Here is a 21023-nt window from a genome sequence, read left to right on the forward strand (position 1 = left end):
GCTCTGGCCAAGCTCCATTAGAAGTAGATGGGAGTGACGTCCGGTATAGTAAACTCTGATATAATACAATTTTTGTGTTTGTAGACTTTTTTTTTATTTTGGCACCTGTTATTCTGTATCCAGCTATAGAGGGAAATGGGCAGGCTCACGTCTCAAGTCAGTTGGAAACCCATGGATGATGGGAGGGCTGGCAGCCACTTGTAGCCTGCTTGCTATTTACACACTACTCTGAGCCTACATGGATTAGCTCAAAAGCACCTCTTCCTCCTGTGTAAGCAGCTGTCTGATTACTGAGGGAATTGCCTGTCATCTGTAACTTGCTTGTGCATGGCTGCAATGGTACAGCATCATTCAGGCTGCACAGAAATGTGGACAGAGGAGCACAATATAAATACTGTACCTTTATTAAATGGTGAAGGCCTATACTTTCTGTTGAAGCTATTGCATGCAAATCCCTGCACATTAAGCACTGCATTTTGATCTAGCTTAGACACTTTCTTTTCAATTCTTCAGCAAGCAAGCACAAAGTACTCCCAATTATTGACTGAATTAAGATACAGGACTACAATGTACTTTTTGATTGAGTATTGATCATTTCTAACACGGTAAACTACTGTATTTTATCGGACCCCCCCCCCCCCAAAAAAAAAAAATGGGGAGAATGGAGTCCCCTGACTTGCCATCGCCCATCGATACAAACCGCCGACCCGCCATGATGTCAGGGACTCGCTGTATTGTCCCCGGTGTCCTGCTCTGCTATCCCTGTGTAAAGTAATTGGCAGTGGTAGCTGAGAGTATCACTCACCTGACCCAATGCCCATGGTGAGCAGCTGCTTTCCTGGTGTCCTCCTGCACTCTTCCGCTCCCCCTGTAATGTAAGTAGCAGCAGCCACAGCTGGATTACTTACCTGATTCTTGGAGCCTACACAATCTGCTGCTTGTCTCTCTCTCTCTCTCTCTCCCTCATTACAGACAGGACCCAGAACTAGAGGGAAGGAGTGAGGGAGACGGGCAGCTGATCACTCGGGCTCCAAGAATCAGGTGAGTGATCCCCACGGTGGCTGCTGCTACTTAATTAAATTTTAGGGAGAGCGGAAGAGTGCAGGAGGACAACTGATGACAGCAGCTGATCACTGTGGGCAACACATCAGATGAGTGATACCTGCGGCAACTGGGGAAGGCTACAAGGGGGCACAGGAGGAGGACAAAATTGGGGGGGGGGGGGGGGGGGTAACAGCTACAAAACAACCCTGGACTGTAGATGCACCTGGTTTAATTGTTTAAAAAGAAAAATGTCCCCTGGTTTTTGCCCTCTACATCTAGCGTCTTATAATTCGAAAAATGCATTACTTTGCTGGTCCCTTGGAGTTTATTAACTGTATCATCAAATATTGCAAGGGAAATCAATGCATCAATAGCACCTGTGTAGTGTAGGTGGGTGACTATGGAGCATGTGCACAATAGTGCACCCAAATTTCCTAATTTAGAAGTCCAAAGGTTCACTTCCTTTCCTTAATAATTGCCGCAGATCTATTGGGGTTGACACATCTCTGGCTGCTACTGCTCTGCCATCCAACCTCCATCCTGCTGTGTCTGATCTCTGACTTTCCACCTGGTCACATAAGCCATTGGACATTGTGCACATGCTGCTCTCTCCATGGTCACCCACCTCCACTAGGTGCTATTGATGCATTGATTTTCCTTGCAGTATTTGTTATTTAATGATTTTTGACGTTTGATTGCTTACACTGTTTATATAGTTGCTTACACTATTGGTTCTGAGATTTTTGCATATTGTAACAGTAACTTGTACTGCTGCCGCCACCACTGTCAGTATTGTTATGTTTTGTTTAAAATTGTGCCTATGATTGCGCTATGCCAACTGCCATGTGTCCACAAATAATTGCGGGTGCGACGCCTATCGCACTTGGCGAATAAATAATTCTGATATTGTATTAGAAACTTTTTTTTTGGTTCTTTACCCAGGTTCTGCTCTGGCGAACTTTTTAATTGCTTTAAATTAAGATATAGTATACCTGACATGTACAATTTTCTTGTAATAAAAGTATTGTTCTCTTTAACCCAATTTTATGAGTGGTGCTATTTTTATGGTGCAAGGCAGGAGCGGACTTACGATGGTTGCTGTGTCGATTTAGCATTGGTCCTGTCATCCCAGCACACAGGTTCTCAGCTGTGTGCAGGGATAACAGGCCATGTGCCTGATCCGTACATTGTACAGGAGGAAGAGTCAGCCAGCAAGCGGGGACACAGCAGTGCAGTGCTGATTGAGCACCAGTCCTGTCATCCCAGCACAAAGCAATGTTCTCAGCTGTGTGCAGGGATGATAGGGCTTGTGCCTGATCAGTAAAGTAGCATATTAACATTTGATTTGGGAGAGTTATGATGGTCCAGGGTGTAACATTTGAAATAGTAAAAACCTTTTTGTTCAAGAATGTTTAGTTGTTCATGGTGTTCATAGAAATATAAGACCTCCCCTGAAAATAAGCCCTAGCCCATATTTTGTAGCAAAAATATAAGACTCTGTCTTATTTTTGGGGAAACACAGTATGATCAATCCCTGCAGAGGCTATCATATAGGTGATGTTTCAAGATGAAAGTACACCTAGACTGGGAGGGATATGGTGGCTGCCATATTTATATCCTTTTAAACCATTCCAGTTGCCTGGCATTCCAGTTGATCTATTTGGATGCAGCTAATCCAGTCAAACTCCTGATTATCATGCTGCTTCAAGGTGTGTAATGCCCCTTTCTCATGGACAATTGACAGGTGGTGAATTCACCTCCTGTCAGCTGCTCTCCTGCAGCGGGCAGGCACTTGGTAGAGCTCGTTACTGGCTCTAGACAGGCAGGCACCCCATGGAATCAGTTCTGAGACTCGACATGTCGCTGCCCTCTGACGCTCAGTAACACTATGTGTCGGTGTTTGACACGCGTGGTGTTACTACCGCTGCAGTTCAGCTGTATTTAAATTGCACTGGCAGGCGGGACACTGAACTGCTCGGTAAGCATCAATTTTATCCACTCGTCTGAAAGACTCCTCAAGGGTAGACTCACAACAGGACTGTCAAGCATTTTGCATTGTTTAAAGGGAACCTAAACTGAGGATATGGATTTTTCCTTTTAAAATACTGGTTGCCTGACTCTCCTACTGATCCTGTGTCTCTAATACTTTTAGCCACAGCCCCTCAACAAGCATGCAGATCAGGTGCTCTGACTGAAGTCAGACTGGATTAGCTGCATGCTTGTTTCAGGTGTGTGGCTGCAATAGTAGGTGAATCAAAGAGATCAGCAGGACTGCCAAGCAAATGGTATTGTTTAAAAGGAAACCACCATATCCCTCTCAGTTAAGGTTTCCTTTACAAGGAAATATGTCAGCTTTTGTATCTATGTTAGGGTGTGCTTTATATGACTGCCCCGCAACAGGTGTGTTTTGGGCTTTATTTTTGGCTGGATCTTTTGAAAGTACTTTATAAACCAGCAGATTGGCAGTCCTGCCATCATGTCTTTGGCTACAGTAATGTCAAAAGACTGACTCAATTAGCCACGTACTTATTTCCGGTGTATGATTCAGTCAGACATCGGGTCTGTGTGCTTGTTCATGGTCTATCGCTAAAACCATTAGAAGCACAGAATACGCATGACAGCCAGGCAATCTGCATTGTTTGAAAAGAGATAAATATGTTGTGTCCCATATCTTTCTCACTTCAGGTGTGCTTTAAATATCTGGTACTCCAGACTCTAACCAGGTAATTGCCAAATCGTCATAACTTATCGCAGAGTTGCATAGTATCACAGATAAATGACATTAATGCTTTAGGCCCTAACGCATGATGCTGCCTGTACATCCCCATATGAGCAGCCAGCTGACCGATGCCACCCACGTGAATTGTGGAGCCTACAGCCACGGCCTGAGAACTTGGACGACTGCACCTGAGAAATCCAGCTTTGGTGCTCCAGCACTTGTGAAGATGCTGACGGGACAGGTAGTGGTTTTTCCAGAGCTGTGCTGGGGTGCAGAATGTGGTTCAGTGTTTATCAGCCTACTGACCGACGGCCTGCTCTCCCTGGCTCCACTGTTCCTGCCTGCAGCTCTGAGTTCTCCAGCCGCACCGAAAGAGCTGCTGCGAACCTGGAAGGACCCATGGCCGACCATGGGACTCGATCCCAAGCAATAGCGCAATGCCCTCAGACCCCACTCTTCCAGCTGCAACCTGCCTTCAACACCCTACCTCAGTTGGCCACTGCTTTCACGGCACAGCCAGATTGCCTCTGCAGCTCCTTGTGCACCAGATGAGAAACCCCCTCACGACAGCTGAGGCAGGATCACGTCAGCCACCAGTCTTGCATGCCGCCACTGCTCACAGCACCCTGCCACAGTTGGCCGCTGCCACCACCTGCAGTCAGAGGTCAACTGCCACTCTTCGTAAATCAGCCGGTGCACCTGTCCACAACACCTGAGGAAGGATGACCTCAGCCACCAGCTGCAGTATCACAGGCCTCCACTACCACATCGATCTCGGCCTGTAGCTCTTAGGATCCAGCCGACATTACCACACAAGGCCAGGACACTAACCAGGATAGGTAATAACTGTTTCTGCTGCACTTGTAGCTTGGTGTAGCTGTGATTTGTGCAGCTGGAGGGGCAGCAGGGGTTGGTGTAGGGTAGCTGGTGGGGGCAGCAGAGGTTGGTGTAGTTTAGATACAGCATGGAGGAAAACGATCCATAAGATGCTCCTGCTCTATAGATGCACCAGGTTTAGTATTTTTTTCCCTTGATTCTTGTCCTCTAAACTTAGGTGCGCCTTATATTCTGAAAAATATGATATACGGTCAAGGTCTTCAATAGGTGTGTATATATAGCAATATGAAACATCCATATGTCACACCAGTTAAAATGCATTATAAACAGCCTAGGGCATGACCTTATAATGGCTACTTCTTCAGAGGCAAAAAACATTGCAGTTCAACTTACATGATGAATAAGTGTTAAAAAGAAAAAAAAAAGTCAAAAAGCCATTGATTATATGCATCCAGAGATGCACTGGGTATCCATTTCCATATAAAATCATCCAACTCGGTCAGGTAATGACCTGAATTGATCTGTCAGTATATAGAAGGTCAAGTGACCTGTCTAAGGCCAGAGATGAACTAGGAGCGATTTCTAATCGCTAGTGATTTGAAAAGCTCTTGCTAATGCAATGCTAGGGGGGATTTTTATAAAATCATATTGCTCAAGTGGGATCAAACCCATACAGTAGCATTACATTAGCAAGCATTTTCAAATCGCTCAGAAAATCGCTCCTAGTGGGTTTCTGGCCTAAGGCTGGATTCATAGTGGTGCATTGCATAATGCAAGTGTTAAAATGTGTGTGAACTGCAATGGAGACGAGGCAGGGAACACACTTGTCTCCGTTTTCTGCGTACGTTTTCTGCACATCAAGTTTTTCTATGCAGATAAATGTGTGGTTTTCACTGCAGCGAATGTAATTGATACAGAAAACTGACAATGTGCAGAATCATGATGCAGAATGTCAGTTTTTTTTCCTGTGCACAAAAAAACACATTAAAAGGGCAGCATGACGAAAGTTAGGTTTATGGCATAACCTTTTTTGCATGTACTTAAATTAGGAGCAACAAAAACCAAGCAGTTTTTTTGCTTTTTTTTTTTTTTTTTTTTTTTTTTAATGCTTGAAAAGGTTATACAAAGCTCATGCAGAGATCCTGCCCATCCTCCCTCCTCTGCTGACTAGGGCTGCTCCGTAACAGCTCTCTCTCTGTTGATGCTGACGCTGGAATGTTGAAGATGGGCTACTTCTGCTCGCAATGCTATGAACTTCCCCAACACACAGCCTGCCTGTCCCCGTACACCAGAGAGAGAGGAGAAATCCGATATTAATCTCAGTCTGACTTAGCAGAGGGGGGGGGGGGTGACACGTTGTTCAGCTCCAAGATGCATCGAAGGGATATCTGCATCTACTCTGTATAACCTTTCAAGGACACATTTCAAAAAAAAAAAAAAAGGCTTGGCATCTGAAGCTCCTAATGTAAGTACATGGTAACAGGATTATGCCAGAAACCTAATTTTCACCATAGCGCCCCTTTAAGTGTGAACTAGCACATTGATTAAGATGAGTTCTCAGTTTTTGTGTGCAGAAAATGCGTACGAAAACAAGTCAAGTGTGTTCCCTGCCAGACAGACATCAGCTGCATGCAGGCTCTGCATTGGTTAAAATAATGTGATCTGTTACAACGCAGAGATGTGTACAGGACCATGGAATTGTAGGGGCAGTGAGTTGACCTGCAGAATTTTTCTGCAATGCACTCTTCTGATGCACTGTGCACCAGCTCTAAATGTAGTTGAAGTCGAGCCCATTAGGGGAGTGGAGCATGGCGCCAAGTGATGGTCTGGGATGGTGAGGTCGCTAGATGCTGTTCTTAGTTCCAGTAAGCCGCTTGGTGGATAGAGGCACACTTATTGTCATGTATGTTGAACTGCATTTTCTTGCTTCTGAAGAAGCAGCCATTGTAGGGTCGTGATACGTGCATTAGGCTACATGTTACACATGTGTACTGACATGGCCTATGGATGTTTTATATTGTTATGTATATAACTGTCAAATAATTTGACTACATAATAAAAATGACATCTTATTCTTTTTGTAATGGCATTGAAGCCTTCAAACCCTCATTATTATTTTCTGTTTATCAGTAGTTACATTATGTAACCTTAGTTGCATTGAGCAAAAATCCCTGGAGTCATACAGTGACTGGCAGTAAAGTTTGAGATACTTTGCCAGTTTTTTTAAGATACACTGAAATGGCAGTTTTATACACAAAGAAGAAAAAATTGGGTGCTAAAATGGCATACATCCAAAACCAGCGTTGGGAAATTTGGGTGCAGGGTGAAGTGGAAAAAACCCTGCTCCTGTAAAAGTCCCAGTGACTCGGGAAAGACACAATTCTGCTGACGGCCGAATTGCACTGTTCTTGTAATTTGGGCTCTGCCTTTTGCTAGCGCCCAAATTACCCTCTGAGCACCGCTATAAACGTAATTCACATTACAACCTATGGCAGCGCCCAGCTGTGCCCAAATGTCCGGTGGCCTTTTTGCCTGCCTCGGCTAAAATAACCTCTACTGCAAGGATCAATGATGTTATATAAATGCATCGTACTCGACAAAAATATATTTTTCCTTTAAAAAGGGAATCGTTGTACTGGAAAGTTGATGCTGCAGTGAAGTAACAACTTCAAATCTGTAATCTGTATAAATGAAACCCGGCACATGAACAAAGCATTTCAGTTTACTTCATATGAGAACACAAAAAACATCCTCCGCTTGGGTAATTTAATGCCATCTAAATACTGCAGATGAAATGCACAGTGTTTAAATATTAACAGAGCTATAATTACAGTTTGAAATCCACAGATACAAATATTTGTATTTACTTAAAGGGTGTACTTCACAGTATAATACGTCCTAAGACAGACATTCTACTGCTTTCACACACAGTGTTGTAATGTGCAAAGAGAACGTTTCAATTCTACAAAGTTCTGCATTTTACTCTACATATTATTCAAAAGACCTAGTCCCATAATCCCAAAAAAGTGGAGAAATAGGAAAATATTGTAGAACACATAAACACCACTAAAGGATACCTGAAGTGAGGGTAATAAGGACATTGCCATTGCTGTCTCCTCGTAGGTTTACCAGTTGCTTAGCTGCCATGCTCAATTGGCAGCAGTTATTCAAAAGCATTAGGCTTGGTTCGCACATAAATCTGTACACGTCTGGTCCAGTGTAGTACTGTCCTGTCAGTTTTGCATCAGTTTTATCTGACTGGACATGTAACCCTTTTATGTGTGAACATACCTATAGCTACACATACAATACTGACAGGACAGGACTGGACTGGAAATGTACAGATTTATGTGTGAACACACCCATAGAAACACATACAACGCTGACAGGACAGGACTAGAGCCTAAATTATGGCCACACATTTCAGTTGTGATTCTGGGGAACATGCGGTACATAATATGATGTTGAAAAACATTACATTGAATCTAGTTATTGATTCCCCCCCAATCATGCCTGGAGGAGAACTCCCAGCAGCAGCCATTCAGTTATGCGGCGCCCAAAGAACGTCTTTGTGCACCAGACAGTGAAGCATACCCAGGAGACAACCTGTCATCCAGTTGGATAGCAGTGTCACCTGATGCAGAATTGGATTGGAAGCTAGCGAATTACTGCTTGCTTGGCTTCTACAGTATGTAAATGGGTGGTGTCAGCACTGCTAATCTATATGCAGGTCGCCGATATTTAAAGGTGCAGTGGGTAGCATCTATAAGTTAGACATTTTGTGTTTGGGGGGCCAGTGAAAAAGCCTTGGCGGGCTGCATTCGGCCCGCGGGCCTTAGTTTGAGGACCACTGATTTAGATCCTTTTGTTGTTGTTTTAGAATATTTTATGAAGACTGCACTAAAATCTCTGTGTATGTGGTGCAAACACAAACTAGTAAGCAGACAGGGATCATCGTTGAGATGCTAATAATTCTGAGCTGATACAAATTTTATGTAATTTAATGCAGATTCATGCATAGGGTAATCAAATACAGCAGCATTTCCCAGCTGCATATGTTAGCCTACAGTTTGCATCAACTCAGAATTCTTGGCGGGTCATTGACCATCCCTATAGGCAGATAAGCTGATGTGACTCCTCCATGTTTGATGCAGGGACCACATGAAGCCAACATATGACCATCAGACAGCTGACATTGTCTAAAAGGGAATACAGAAGGCAACATCCACATTCCTTTTGCTTAAGGTATCCTTCAGTTAATCAGTTTACACAAAATATCTTATTCGTTTCACCAGTGATTCTATGAAAATATCACGAGAATAAATTCTGTTTGTGGTCTCTAGGCACTAGTTTATGAAACACTGGATAGAAGGGAATGTGATGTGGATATTAAGAAGACTACTTATTTGAGATATAAACCCGTTTTTACTTTTTGTTTAATTAGGAACACATAACAAATACTTTATTTAGTAAGATCCACCTGCTTGTTTGGGTGGTTAAGTTTTTTTTGTTTGTTTTTTTTTTACCATTGAGAAATAAGGTAGCTTGAATTAGGCACCTTCTCTTGGTAGTGTTGTTGCATTCAGCATATTCGAGGTGGGAACCTTGTTCCGAATGCTTCTGATCTGAATCTTTGTGCATGCGCACCGCTGTAGGGGGTGTATTCATCCTTGTCGCTGCCTCTGTGAACCGCCCTCCATGTCATGTTGCAGCTTTCACATACTTTCTTAAAGGGGAACTGAAGAGAGCGGTATATAGAGGCTGCCATGTTTATTTTCTTTTATGCAATACCAGTTGCATGGCAGCCCTGCTGATCCTCTGCCGCTAATACTATTAGCCATAGCCCCTGAACAAGCATGCAGCAGATCAGGTGTTTCAGACTTTAAAGTCAGATCTGACAAGACTAGCTGCATGCTTGTTTCTGGTGTTATTCAGATACTACTGCAGAGAAATAGACCAGCAGGGCTGCCAGGCAACTGGTATTGATTAAAAGGAAATAAATATGGCAGCCTCCATATACCTCTTACTTCAGTTCCCCTTTAAGAGCTGGAATACAACTTGGAGGGCGGTGCACAAAGGGGACGGCAGGGGTGAGCGAACATCCTCTGCCGCAGTGCACATGCACAAAGATTGAGGTTTAGATCAGCAGAATTCAGAGCAAGGTTCTCAATTTGAATATGCCAAATGCACAAACACTATTGTCCTTTTCTAGAAGATGTTTCATCACCCCTAAGGGCCTGTTCACACCTAGGGCATTTTGCACTTATTTTGAGCGCCAGTGATTTTTAAAAAACGCCCTAAAATACCTTGTGCAATGAATCCTTATGGGATAGTTCATATCAGTGCGTTTTGTCCGCTTTCGGTTCACAAAAGCGCTGCATGTACTATTTTTGGGGTGATTTTGCAACAATGGAAGGTATTGGAAAAACGCAAAATGCGCGATTGTGTTTGCACAACGCAAAACGTGTCCGTCAGTGATTTCGATTTTAGATGTGAACAAAGCCTAAGAGTAAACTAGAATTTTTTTTTTTCTGAGCAGGAGAAGATCTCGCTTTTGTGTCACCATTAATTGCAGTGCCAATATCTGGCACAGCTCTGCATTGTTGTGGTACCTAAAAAGACCTGGGATGGTCAATGAGTTGCAAATAATTTTGAGTTGATGCTGGGTTATGCAAATTTATGCAACTTGAAAATGGATCAATCAACTTTTACCTCAGCAGGATTTGATTGGTTTATGTTCAAGCTGAATAAATGTGCATACAAATGTGCACAATGTTGCATCTCATTGACCATCTCTAAAAGGGCCATATTTATAGCACTGTGTTAGAAATGTGAAGTGTCAGTTTGCATTCTTCATTCAGAAAAAATATTGGACACAATATTCATAAGGATATACTGAGGCACATTGCCAGGGCAGCACTGCATCCTCTCATGAGAATAGTTTTTATTTAGGTGATATAATTCACCTTTAAGTCTAGGTTTTAAGTGACTGTGCTTTTGCCAGTGCATCTGTTGCTGGGCACATTCCATGCCTTTCTCAAAGTAATGACAATGGATCTGCTGTGCACTGAAAATGCATGTAGTAGTGAGCTGCAATGGATGTATTGTGCAAAGTGCACTGAAAATGCATGCAGCAGTGAGCTGCAATGGATGTATTGTGCAATGAAAATACATGTAGCATTGATCTGAAATGGATGTGTAGTGCGTTGAAAATGCATGCAGCAGTGTGTTGTCCTTACATTGTATTGGTACCATGTCTATAGCTCCCTACTGTCCTTTTTCAGAGGGACAGTCCCTCTTTGAGAACCAAATTCCTCTGTCCCTCTTTCTTCCTCATTTGTCCCGCTTTCAAGACTTATGTACAGATCTATGTAAATATAGCACAGTTTCTACTGAAAAATGTGTTTAATATACCCTAAATGTTATTTCTATCATTTAATTTGATATATTTCTTATTTTTAAATGTTAAAATGAAGGAGATCTGCTGATGCTATAGAGGACCAGTGTGGTCTAAATTTGAGAACCTTGTCTTTTGCTTCTGAATTCTTTCTGGTATTGGTGACTAGGGGTGTCGAGGGGGCGTGATTAGGGGTGTAGCAGGAACATGTCTTAACCTCCTCAGCGGTAAGCCCGAGCTGAGCTCGGGCTAACCCGCCGCGGAGGATTTCTCAGCCCCTGGTGAGCAGATTTGCATGCTTTTTGCTTTGCTACACGCAGCTAGCACTTTGCTTTTTTACACGCAGCTAGCACAAGCCGATCGCCGCCGCTCCGCACCTATTCGCCACTACACGCCGCATTAGAGGCCCCCCCCGAGACCCCTTGCGTAGCCTGGTCAATCACCGCCAGGCTGCGCTAAGGGGTGAATCGGGACTCCCGCAGACGCCATGACGTGGATGACGTCATCGCGATCGTCGCCATGGCAACGGGGAAGCCAAACAGGAAATCCTGTTCTGAATGGGATTTCCTGTTTGCTCTGATCACCGGAGGCGATCGGAAGGGGTGTAGGATGCCGCTGCACAGCAGCTATTGTGTAGCTAGCGCTAGGCTAGCTACATGGATTTAAAAAAAAAAAAAAGTACTGCGCCGCCATCCTATCGGTTTTAATAGACCGCCATGGAGGTAAAAGTTACCATCTTTCTTATCCTAAAAAGTTGGGAAGTATGCATATCTGAGTGGCAACTAATGTGTTGACACTGTAACCTAGACCAAGTGTTACACAGGAGCTTAGGGTTTGTAGCAAATTCAAGTCTCTCACTCAAAAGACTGACCTTCAGTCAACCCCAACCATTTCTTTCAGCAGCCAGAAGATGTACATCTCTGCTCAGTGCAGGTCCATCCTTCTTTCGCAAAACAATACATATATTAACTTTAAAGACATGGTTTTCTTCTTTTGTGTTTGGCATGCTTTGACATATAGCGATCTATTGTTGCTTTGTAAATAGGCCTCAAATTCTCCATATACAGGGTGATTATCTTTTTTCTCTATAGAGTTTTCCTATCTTTACTATACATCACTAAGCAAGGCTCTTCTGGAATTCAGAGAGCTTGCCAGAAATGAGGCTTTAGAACGCCGTGTAGAAAGATTGACAGTTATGATATTCTATTTCTGATACATAAGGGTTTATGAAATAAGTTGCGTTAAGCAGAATAATGTTACCCACGGTGAGTTGAGTGTAATGCATTGCATGTAATGTATTGCCTTCTTCTCTACTCATCGTGTGGTAAGACTTTACGCATGTTATCCTGCTTAACGCAGTTTATTGCAGACGCCTTATAGTCTGGTTTAAAATTGGTTGCAAAAAAGTACAATCCATTTTTGAGGTTTCAAATGGGTACAACATCTGTGCTTCAGCTGACTCCTACCGTATGCTATTTCTGCCTTTGCAAGGGGGTTGTATGTATGTACATGACCAGTTATCAGTGCATGGCAATAATACCACAATCTCTGAGATATGTAGGAGGATGCACCAAATAAGACAAAAAATTGTGTTTTTCACGTTCATTCTATCTTGAGAATGTGGAACATCAGCAGTAGCAAATAACCACTTTTATAGTTCCCGTGTGTTACTTTACCCACAAGTTTCCTGTCCAAATTTGCATCCCTTCCCTGACCAAACAATCATATTTAGCAGCTTTTTGTGTTTGTTGTAAAGGAGTTTCAAAGCAACAAATACCACATTTAAAGCGTGATACATATTTTCTTTTCATGCAAAAGAGGGGGTCTGACTCCACATATAGTAAAAATAAAAACTCTGGAATAAGACAAGGGGCTTGATTCACTAAACTGTGATAACTCAAATATCACACCTTATGAAAAGATATCACACCTTATGAAAAGATATCACACCTTATCAAAGTTAACACACCTTATCAGAGTAGCATAGCGAGCACTACGAACCCGCAGGGACTCAGGGCAGGACGAGTGCCATTGTCACTTAGCAGGCATAAGGTGTGATATCTTTTTATAAGGTGTGATATTTGAGTTATCACGGTTTAGTAAATCAATCCCTAAATGATTTATTTTTTATTGAATTTCCTGCATTATGTGGAAGTACGCCATGGAGAATATTGAAACAGGCGGGTATTTAAAGTTTTCTTATGTCTGAAAGTTGTATTTTATTGAAAATATTATAGTATATTTTATGGGACATATTTTATCTCTAGGTAAAGATTCAATGTTTGTTTAACCTACTGTATCTCACCCTATAACATTTCTGAATAAACAGAATTTGGCTGTTCATCATGTTTGTTGACTTTTTCACTCTCTCCACACAAGGTCCTTAGATTTAGGGGTCATTTCAGCAAGCAAGGGAAACACTGAATACTATGTCCTGGTTAATGACATAAAATAATAATGTGAATAGTTCCTGTTGTCCGGTTTAGCTGTGACCACAAGACACAGTGATTATACTGCAAGTGCCTTTCCTGTGTGCCAGGGCAGACCCCCACACTCTTGTACCTAATCACAAATAAGTTCTAGTCCCTCCATTCTCATTCTACCCTACCCACTTCCTGTTTACTTACTGAGGCACTGTTATTGATTTTGCAAAGGAACCAAAGGCCTGTGTATTCTGTGTAGGCCTGAGCTTGTGAAGGCTGCTTGCGTGCACAGGAAATGTTTTTAGATGATAGCAACTTGCAACATTGACAACTAACCAGGGATGTCAGATTCTAAACAGAGGCTTGTTTTACATTACAACTCCACCTATAGTGCAGAGTTCAGTTATCCTAATGTCCGGACTTGCCTACTTGAGAACTGACGACCAGCTTCCTTCAGCTTTCCCCGCCTGACTTCTGCTGGCTCACTACCCACTCACCCTCTGTAAGAATGTAAAATAAAAATGAGCGGGTCTTCTGATGATTACCATTACTCCATTTGGGGGAATAACAATGCTGCCCCAACCTATTATTGATATTCACAGTTGGAGAGATGGACAATTCTTTCCTTGCAGAAGGTGTGTCTGGGAGGCATGGGCAACACTTGGGTGGGGTTGCTGGAGTCACTGATTGTTACAGAATTCTTTTTACTGTTTTGCTGACCATGGCTTGACATGAGGATAACTGCACTGTGCATTACACATTCAGCTATCCTTTACATACATAAGAGAAATGTGGAAGCTGATCTCCTAAAGTAGGTTACTTGTGCTGTCTGAAGTACTGACAATCTGACTGGAATCACTTCATTCATGTGATCTGCATGCTACTTCAGGGTGACTGTTAGGAAGCATTAAAACCATACAAGTAATTAGCACACTGTCAGCCTCCACATTTCAATGATGGCTACTTTGATCCACTGTAACCTGGCCACAGCTTTGATTGCAGATCTCTCGGCAGATTATAAGTGACTACTGAATGGTTGCTGCACATTGCTCTTTCCCTCACTTAAAAGGCCATATCGTTACGTATCCAGTTGGATAATGAGTTTGAGCTGTGTTGTGGTGTGGAATGTACCTCATTCTTATCAGGTCATCCTGACAGACAAAGAGAAGTATTACATATTGCAAGGGAATACATTATCTAGGGCCTTACCCAGGTCACCTGGTATAGCCATACAAAGTCATACACAGCATGTTAAAGGAGGTGACAACACAGACTGCTATTTCTACGAAGTAATCACTCAGGTTGGTACAAACTGGAACTGATTGCTGGCCATCCTGTATTACATATATATATATATGTAGGTTTCTTGGTACATACACGCACCTCTTTAAACATGCTCGTTGAGTGATCCATGCGACAGCGAGGGATTCACTATTGAAACACTATTGGTAAATGCGTTACTGTAATAGCTACAGCACGTACAGTCTTGGTAGCAGGATTCTGGATGCATTGAGCCCTCTTTTAAGGAACCCAGCCAGCAACTCTTAGGCGCTTTCAGATGGCCAAAAGGTGTATGTTACATAACGCTGCACTGGGTGGTCCCACAGCAATCTTTGAGGATAGCCATTCCTGTTTTTGTTATAGAAGGTTTACTGGGTGGAAGTTCAATTTTCTTCTCTGGAGCAGCACCTGCAGCATTAAAAAGAGAGAGAAAGAACCGGTAAGAAGTTAACAGAACAGACGCAGCAGCAGCAGGCACAATGTTTCAGCTTTGCTTAAATAAGGGAACAGCACTTGTTCTTCTTTAGATATTTCTGTTACCATTTCTGATGAAAGATCTGAAATATTTCTGGCTGGGCATCTGGTCATGTGATTATGCCGCTGACTAGATAATCTCTACCAAGATGAATGCAGGGAGATTTACAGCAGCAGAGGCTGCAATTAAAGAACCTAGCGGAACACTTTAAGGAAAATACCCTTGATTAAAGTGGGACCTGACACCAAGAAAGACGTTGTAATTAATCTATTTGTAGTAGTGTTTAAAATGGTATTTTTTTTATGGTAAACACTGGGGGAAACAAATAAACTACCCCTTTTGTATATTCCTCTTGTTAGAATAGGGCTAAAGCTGCCAGCACCAGGGAAGTGGAAGTAGGAAGTAAGCAGCGATTACTTTTTGTGAATTTTAGTCAGCCCGCCTGTATAGCCAGCCTCTTTCCGCTCTTCATCATCGGGCTAATTGGCAGCAATGGAGAACTTGAGTACTGCAGCGAAGTTGAGAGAATCTGCAACTGGTGCAAGGATAACAACCTAGTACTCAATGCTACAAAGACTGTTGAACTGATTGTAGATTTTAGGAGACATCCTCCGTCCCACCAGTCCTCATAGGCGGAACTGAAGTCTCTCTAGGGTACAATGTCTGCGGTTTCTTGGCACTACCATAACTAATGACCTAAAATGGGGGCAGAACACCACCAAAATTCTGAAGAAATCCCAGCAGAGGTTGTTCTTTGTGCGGCAACTGAAAACATTTGACATGCTGCAGGAGCTGCTGATCAGCTTTTACACAGCTACCACAGAATCCATCCTTTGCCCCTCAGTCATTGGTATGTTGGTACGACTGCTAGCGACAGAAACATATTTCAGAGAGTCATTCATGATGCAGAGAAGATCACCGGATCTCCCCTGACACCTCTTGATCTCCTCCACTCTGCTAGGATAAGGACAAGGGCTTCCAGGATTTCCCACGACCCCTCCCACCCAGGCAGTCGCTATTTCACACTCTTGCCATTGGGTTGCCGTTCTAGAATTATCCACACCAAAACCACCAGGCGCAGGGATTCCTTCTTCCCCCATGTGGTTCTCATGCTAAACACCTTCCCACTGCCAGGACTGCCCCCCGACACGACTCTACCCTTTTAGGTCAGCATAACTTCTCAGCCGCCCATCTGGTTTCTCAGAGCACCCTTGAGTCATCACTTGCTCCACGGCCTGGCCGGAACTGCTTTAAATGACTAAGCGAAGGCCTGCCAGGCTTGCTCTAACTTTTGACCTCCTGTAATTGTCATATGTACTTGCACATCCATGATTGTCTGTTTTGCACATCTGTGTATGCCTGTCTTGTGTACTTTGCCTATGCCATGTGTACCACAAATAATTCTGGGTATGACGCCTGACGTACTTGGCGATTAAAAGGGATTCAGATCCCATACTCTCCATAAGGGACTTCAGACATCCCCAGCACCACTTAGTAGTGCAAGAACGTCAGGTCCACTTTGAAGCTTTAAAGTAAACCCAAGGTAAAAAAAACTGATGAGATAAACAATTGTATTTATCCTCCTATTCCTAATAAGGATATTTTTTATATATATATATATATCCCATGGTTTTATTTTAAATTTAATAATTTACATAGTACATTGAATGTTTGTTGTCTATGCTAAGTGACAGCCTATTAAATGTCCCTGAATGAAAATACATGAACTATTGCCCTTTTTCAAGTTGTATTCTGCCAGGAAAACTTTTATGGATGTAATTTGCTTATCAGTGAGGTTTACTATATTCCCAACTTGGTACCGACAAGACAGAAGCTGTCACTTCCATGCTAGAAAATAAACTCTTTCAGGCAGCTAAATAAAACAAGTAAAACACCCTGGTTATTTGTATGTTTTGCCCTATACATACCCTTGTTTATCTCATCATGTCACATGTTGCCTCGGGTACCCTTTAAGGGAACTACCTGCTGCATTAGTGGATAGGGATTTTGATCACATTGAAACCACTGACTGACATAGGACACTATATTGTATCTTGAATAAAACCCAACATGACAAGAGCAGTTATAGGCTTAATTTGCCCAGAAGAAACATAAAACCATCAAGAAAGATTTTTGCCTGCACAGAACTGTGCCTACCACTGGAGGGAGATAAAGTTTCATGAGAAACCAGAATGCCGGATTTTTGACATTTTGTCAATTAATCCAATTAGTTGTGAGTTGTTCCAGTAGGTGTTTCTCTAATATACTGGTACTCAACTTTTCCAATCTTTTGTTGCCCCTGTAATAATTTAAATATGAGGTTTAAATCCAGGTGGCTGGATGGTGTAATGGTTAAGGGCTCTGCCTCTGATACAGGAGACCAGGGTTCGAATCTGGGCTCTGCCTGTTCAGTAAGCCAGCACCTATTCAGTAGAAGACCTTTGGCAAGTCTCCCTAACACTGCTACTGCCTATAGAGCGTGCCCTAGTGGCTGCTGCCCTGGCGCTTTGAGTCTGCCAGCAGAAAAGCGCGATATAAATGTTATTTGCAGTACATCAAAATAAGCCGGGCAACTGTCACCTTGATTTGCTTTTATTTCATCTTCATGCCAAACATGATACATGCATATTCATAGTTCTTGGTTGTGTCAAACCTGTTCCAGGTGTCTGTGCTGAGGTGTGCCAGGGTGCGGGTGACCAGGGTCTGCCAGGGTGCGGGTGACCAGGTCTGGAGGGACTGCACTACGCCATTTTGTGCCTGACTGGCGCTTGTTCATGTGCTCGTGTCCAGGACACGAGCACGTGAACAAGCGCCAGTCAGGCGCGAAACGGCGTAGTGCAGTCCCTAAACCCTGGTCACCCACACCCTGGCACACCTCAGCACAGACACCTGGAACAGGTTTGACACAACCAAGAACTATGAATATGCATGTATCATGTTTGGCATGAAGATGAAATAAAAGCAAATTAAGGTGACAGTTGCCCGGATCGTTTTGATGTACTGTATGCATGCTGACTTCTATATAGTGATATGCACCGGTTGCATGTCCTTTGGCTTTTGTTCATATGCTGCTTCATAGGAGTGCTTTGAGGTGAAGATTGTGCCTTTAGAAGAGACTTGTGCAGGCTGCTTTTTGCTGTTCCTCCTCAAGATTTTATACTGAGTGCCGAGTGGTGTGTGCTTCTGCAGTGTACTATAAATGTTATTTGTCTTGTCTAAATGATTTGAAAACTATTACATTCTGCTTTTATTTACATTCTGCAGCATCTCAACTGTTTTGGATACTATACATACTGTATTTTCTGGACCAGGCTTTCTCAACCAGGGTTCCCTGGAACCCCAGGGTTCCTTGAGTACTCTGCAGGGGTTCCTTGGCATTTTCCCCCATCGTGGGGATGTATAATGGAGCTCACTATAATAGGTGGTACTGTAACAAGAAGCACTAAATTAGGGGCTTAGGAGGCAGTATAATGAGTGGCAGTGTATTTGGGGTAGTGAAATAAACAGCCACACATACTTTTAAAGACCATGCCTTCTGCAAAATAAATGCAGGGGTTCCTCGAGACCAAAACATTGTTTGCAGGGGTTCCTTGAGATCCAAAAGCTATTTGCAGGGTTCCTCCAGGATAGAAAGGTTGAGAAAGGAAGACTCGCGGCAAAAGTTACTGTGTCTTATAGTCCAAATGCAGGGAGTTCCTGACTTGTGAACGCCTGTTAATACGAACCTCCAACCCATCGCAATGTCGGGACACCCTGTACTTTGCCCATGCTGAGGAGGAAACGGGAACACAAAGGGGCATAGAGGAGAACAGAGGTGGACACATGGGGGACAGAGGAGGACACAGGGAAACACAAGAGGTACAAGGAGACATGAGGTACAAAGGGGGCATAACCCACAATATGCCCCTTCACCATGGATGCACCAGGTTTAGTATATATATTTTTTCCCCTTGGTTTTGTCCTCTAAACCTAGGTGCATCTTATGATCAGGAGCTCTTATAGTCTGAAAAATCCCGTATGCTTTAAAAAGTGTAACATGTTTTCCAAAAAGTAACGAAAAGGTAATGGGGTATATATATATGTATATATATATATATATATATATATATATATAAATTCTAATTCCTGAATACATAATTATACACTGTGTTAAGGCATCAATAATGGTGAACCTAAAAGCAAGTTACATTGCAGTGCATTACATGCCAAAAGGTTAAGATTGCTGGTTTCCTGTTTAAAGCAAACCTGTTAGGAATAAAACTTTATGAGAAAGCTCCTTTTGAGCTTCTCCATACTGGGCATGTGCGAGTGCCCTCTGCACATACATGCATATGAGCTTAAAGGAGGTAATACAGGGGAGAACAATAGCAAGGACATCAGTGAAGGAATGCTAAGAGAAACAATAGTGGGGCTGACAAATATGGGGATGCAACAACTAGGGCACTAATGAAGGAGCACCATGGAGGCACAAAAATTGGGAATGACTGTTAGGGGAGCACAAAATACTGCAGTACAGCACTATAAGAAGTGGACCATTAAAAAGGGCAAAACTATAATGGAATTCATTATAGATGAAGCTTCTGTACACTAGGGATGTTATTCTGGAGAGCCAATAACTAGGTATTTAGCAAAGGGACATAACTGGGGGCATTATAATGGAGATTCAGAATGCTGGAGGACACTACGACAGGGCGTTATAGTAGAGAGACATTATAAATGGAGGCAATATATTGGAACTGCCAGGGACATCAGAGCTGCAAATTAATGAATGAGTTCATTCTGTTGGTAATATTACTTGTATTTTGGGTTCTCAGATATTATTGCGGACAACAAGCTGTATATTTTGGTTAATACATGGGGATGGTGATTCATCATTTTAACATAAAGATCTGAATACCAAAACTAGCATAACATGCACTTACTAAGCATAAGCCAGACTGTGATAGTTGTAGGGGAATTCGCTCACTGAATCCCATCTTTTGGCAATGGTGCTGTGCTTAAAGCTGTGGACTTTTACTTACGTGGAGCTTCTTCCAGCCCCCCGTAGTCCATCAGGTCCCTCAGCATCTTCTGGGTCCCCTCTGTTTACTGACTGTCAGCTTCATAAGATGTACGACTGGGAATCCAGTCAGATGTGGAGAAGAGCGATTGTGGAGCATGCGCAGATGGGACCGCGCATGCGCAATTGGCATATCTGGAGGTCCAGTTGCAGGAATTTCAGAGCTGACAGCGGGAGAACAGAGAGGACTCAGAGGATGCCAAGGGATCTGCTGGACTACGGTGGGATGTAAGAAGACTCCGCTAAGTTAAAACACTCCACTTTACTTCCGGTTCAGGTGTGCTTTAATAGCGGTAGAGGCTGACGCGTCCATGCAAATACAGTATGCAGGTACCGTACGTATTTTCAACATTTTCCCAGTCATTTCTATTAGGGAACATTTTTTTAGAAAGTCTAACTCAAAAGGGTTATTTAGTATTTTTTACTTTTACATTAAAATAATATTAAACAAAAAGCTTTGTTCCCCATTTAGACTGGTACCCCAGAGAATTGACATGATGCTCCACCCCATGGCCACTACCACAGGTTAGGTAGTTTTGACTGCACAGTGCCTGATTTGGGCACCATCATAGCATAGGCCATAATCTTAATTATGGCTATAGCAGCACAGGCAAAATTACAGTTAAATCACCACAATTCCGGTGTCATCAATAGCTAGATCCCAAACTATGTGACCAAAAGAAAAATTTGGTATATTCCCCAAGATTACCTAGCGCAGGGAGAGCCATCTTTCAGCTTTTCCCTGTGCCCAATGTGCACAAATTACACCTGGTTGGGACATACGTATG

General features: G+C 42.8%; 2 protein-coding genes across 2 annotated transcripts in view; one reads left to right on the forward strand and one right to left on the reverse strand.

Moving 5' to 3' along the window:
- MARF1 (meiosis regulator and mRNA stability factor 1) overlaps positions 1-12210 on the forward strand; it is a 52143-nt gene extending 39933 nt beyond the window's left edge. Inside the window, exon 7 of the mRNA XM_068247333.1 lies at positions 12089-12210. Within this exon, the coding sequence (XP_068103434.1) occupies positions 12089-12210 (122 nt within the window). The remainder of the gene's footprint in view (positions 1-12088) is intronic.
- Positions 7305-21023, reverse strand: part of BMERB1 (bMERB domain containing 1) — a 260126-nt gene continuing 246407 nt past the window's right edge. The window contains exon 6 of the mRNA XM_068244775.1: positions 7305-15109. Coding sequence (XP_068100876.1) covers positions 14997-15109 — 113 coding nt within the window. The 3' untranslated portion in view covers positions 7305-14996. The remainder of the gene's footprint in view (positions 15110-21023) is intronic.

This window comes from Hyperolius riggenbachi, chromosome 7 (genome assembly GCF_040937935.1).
Source record: "Hyperolius riggenbachi isolate aHypRig1 chromosome 7, aHypRig1.pri, whole genome shotgun sequence".
In the NCBI taxonomy this organism is placed as follows: Eukaryota; Metazoa; Chordata; class Amphibia; order Anura; family Hyperoliidae; genus Hyperolius; species Hyperolius riggenbachi.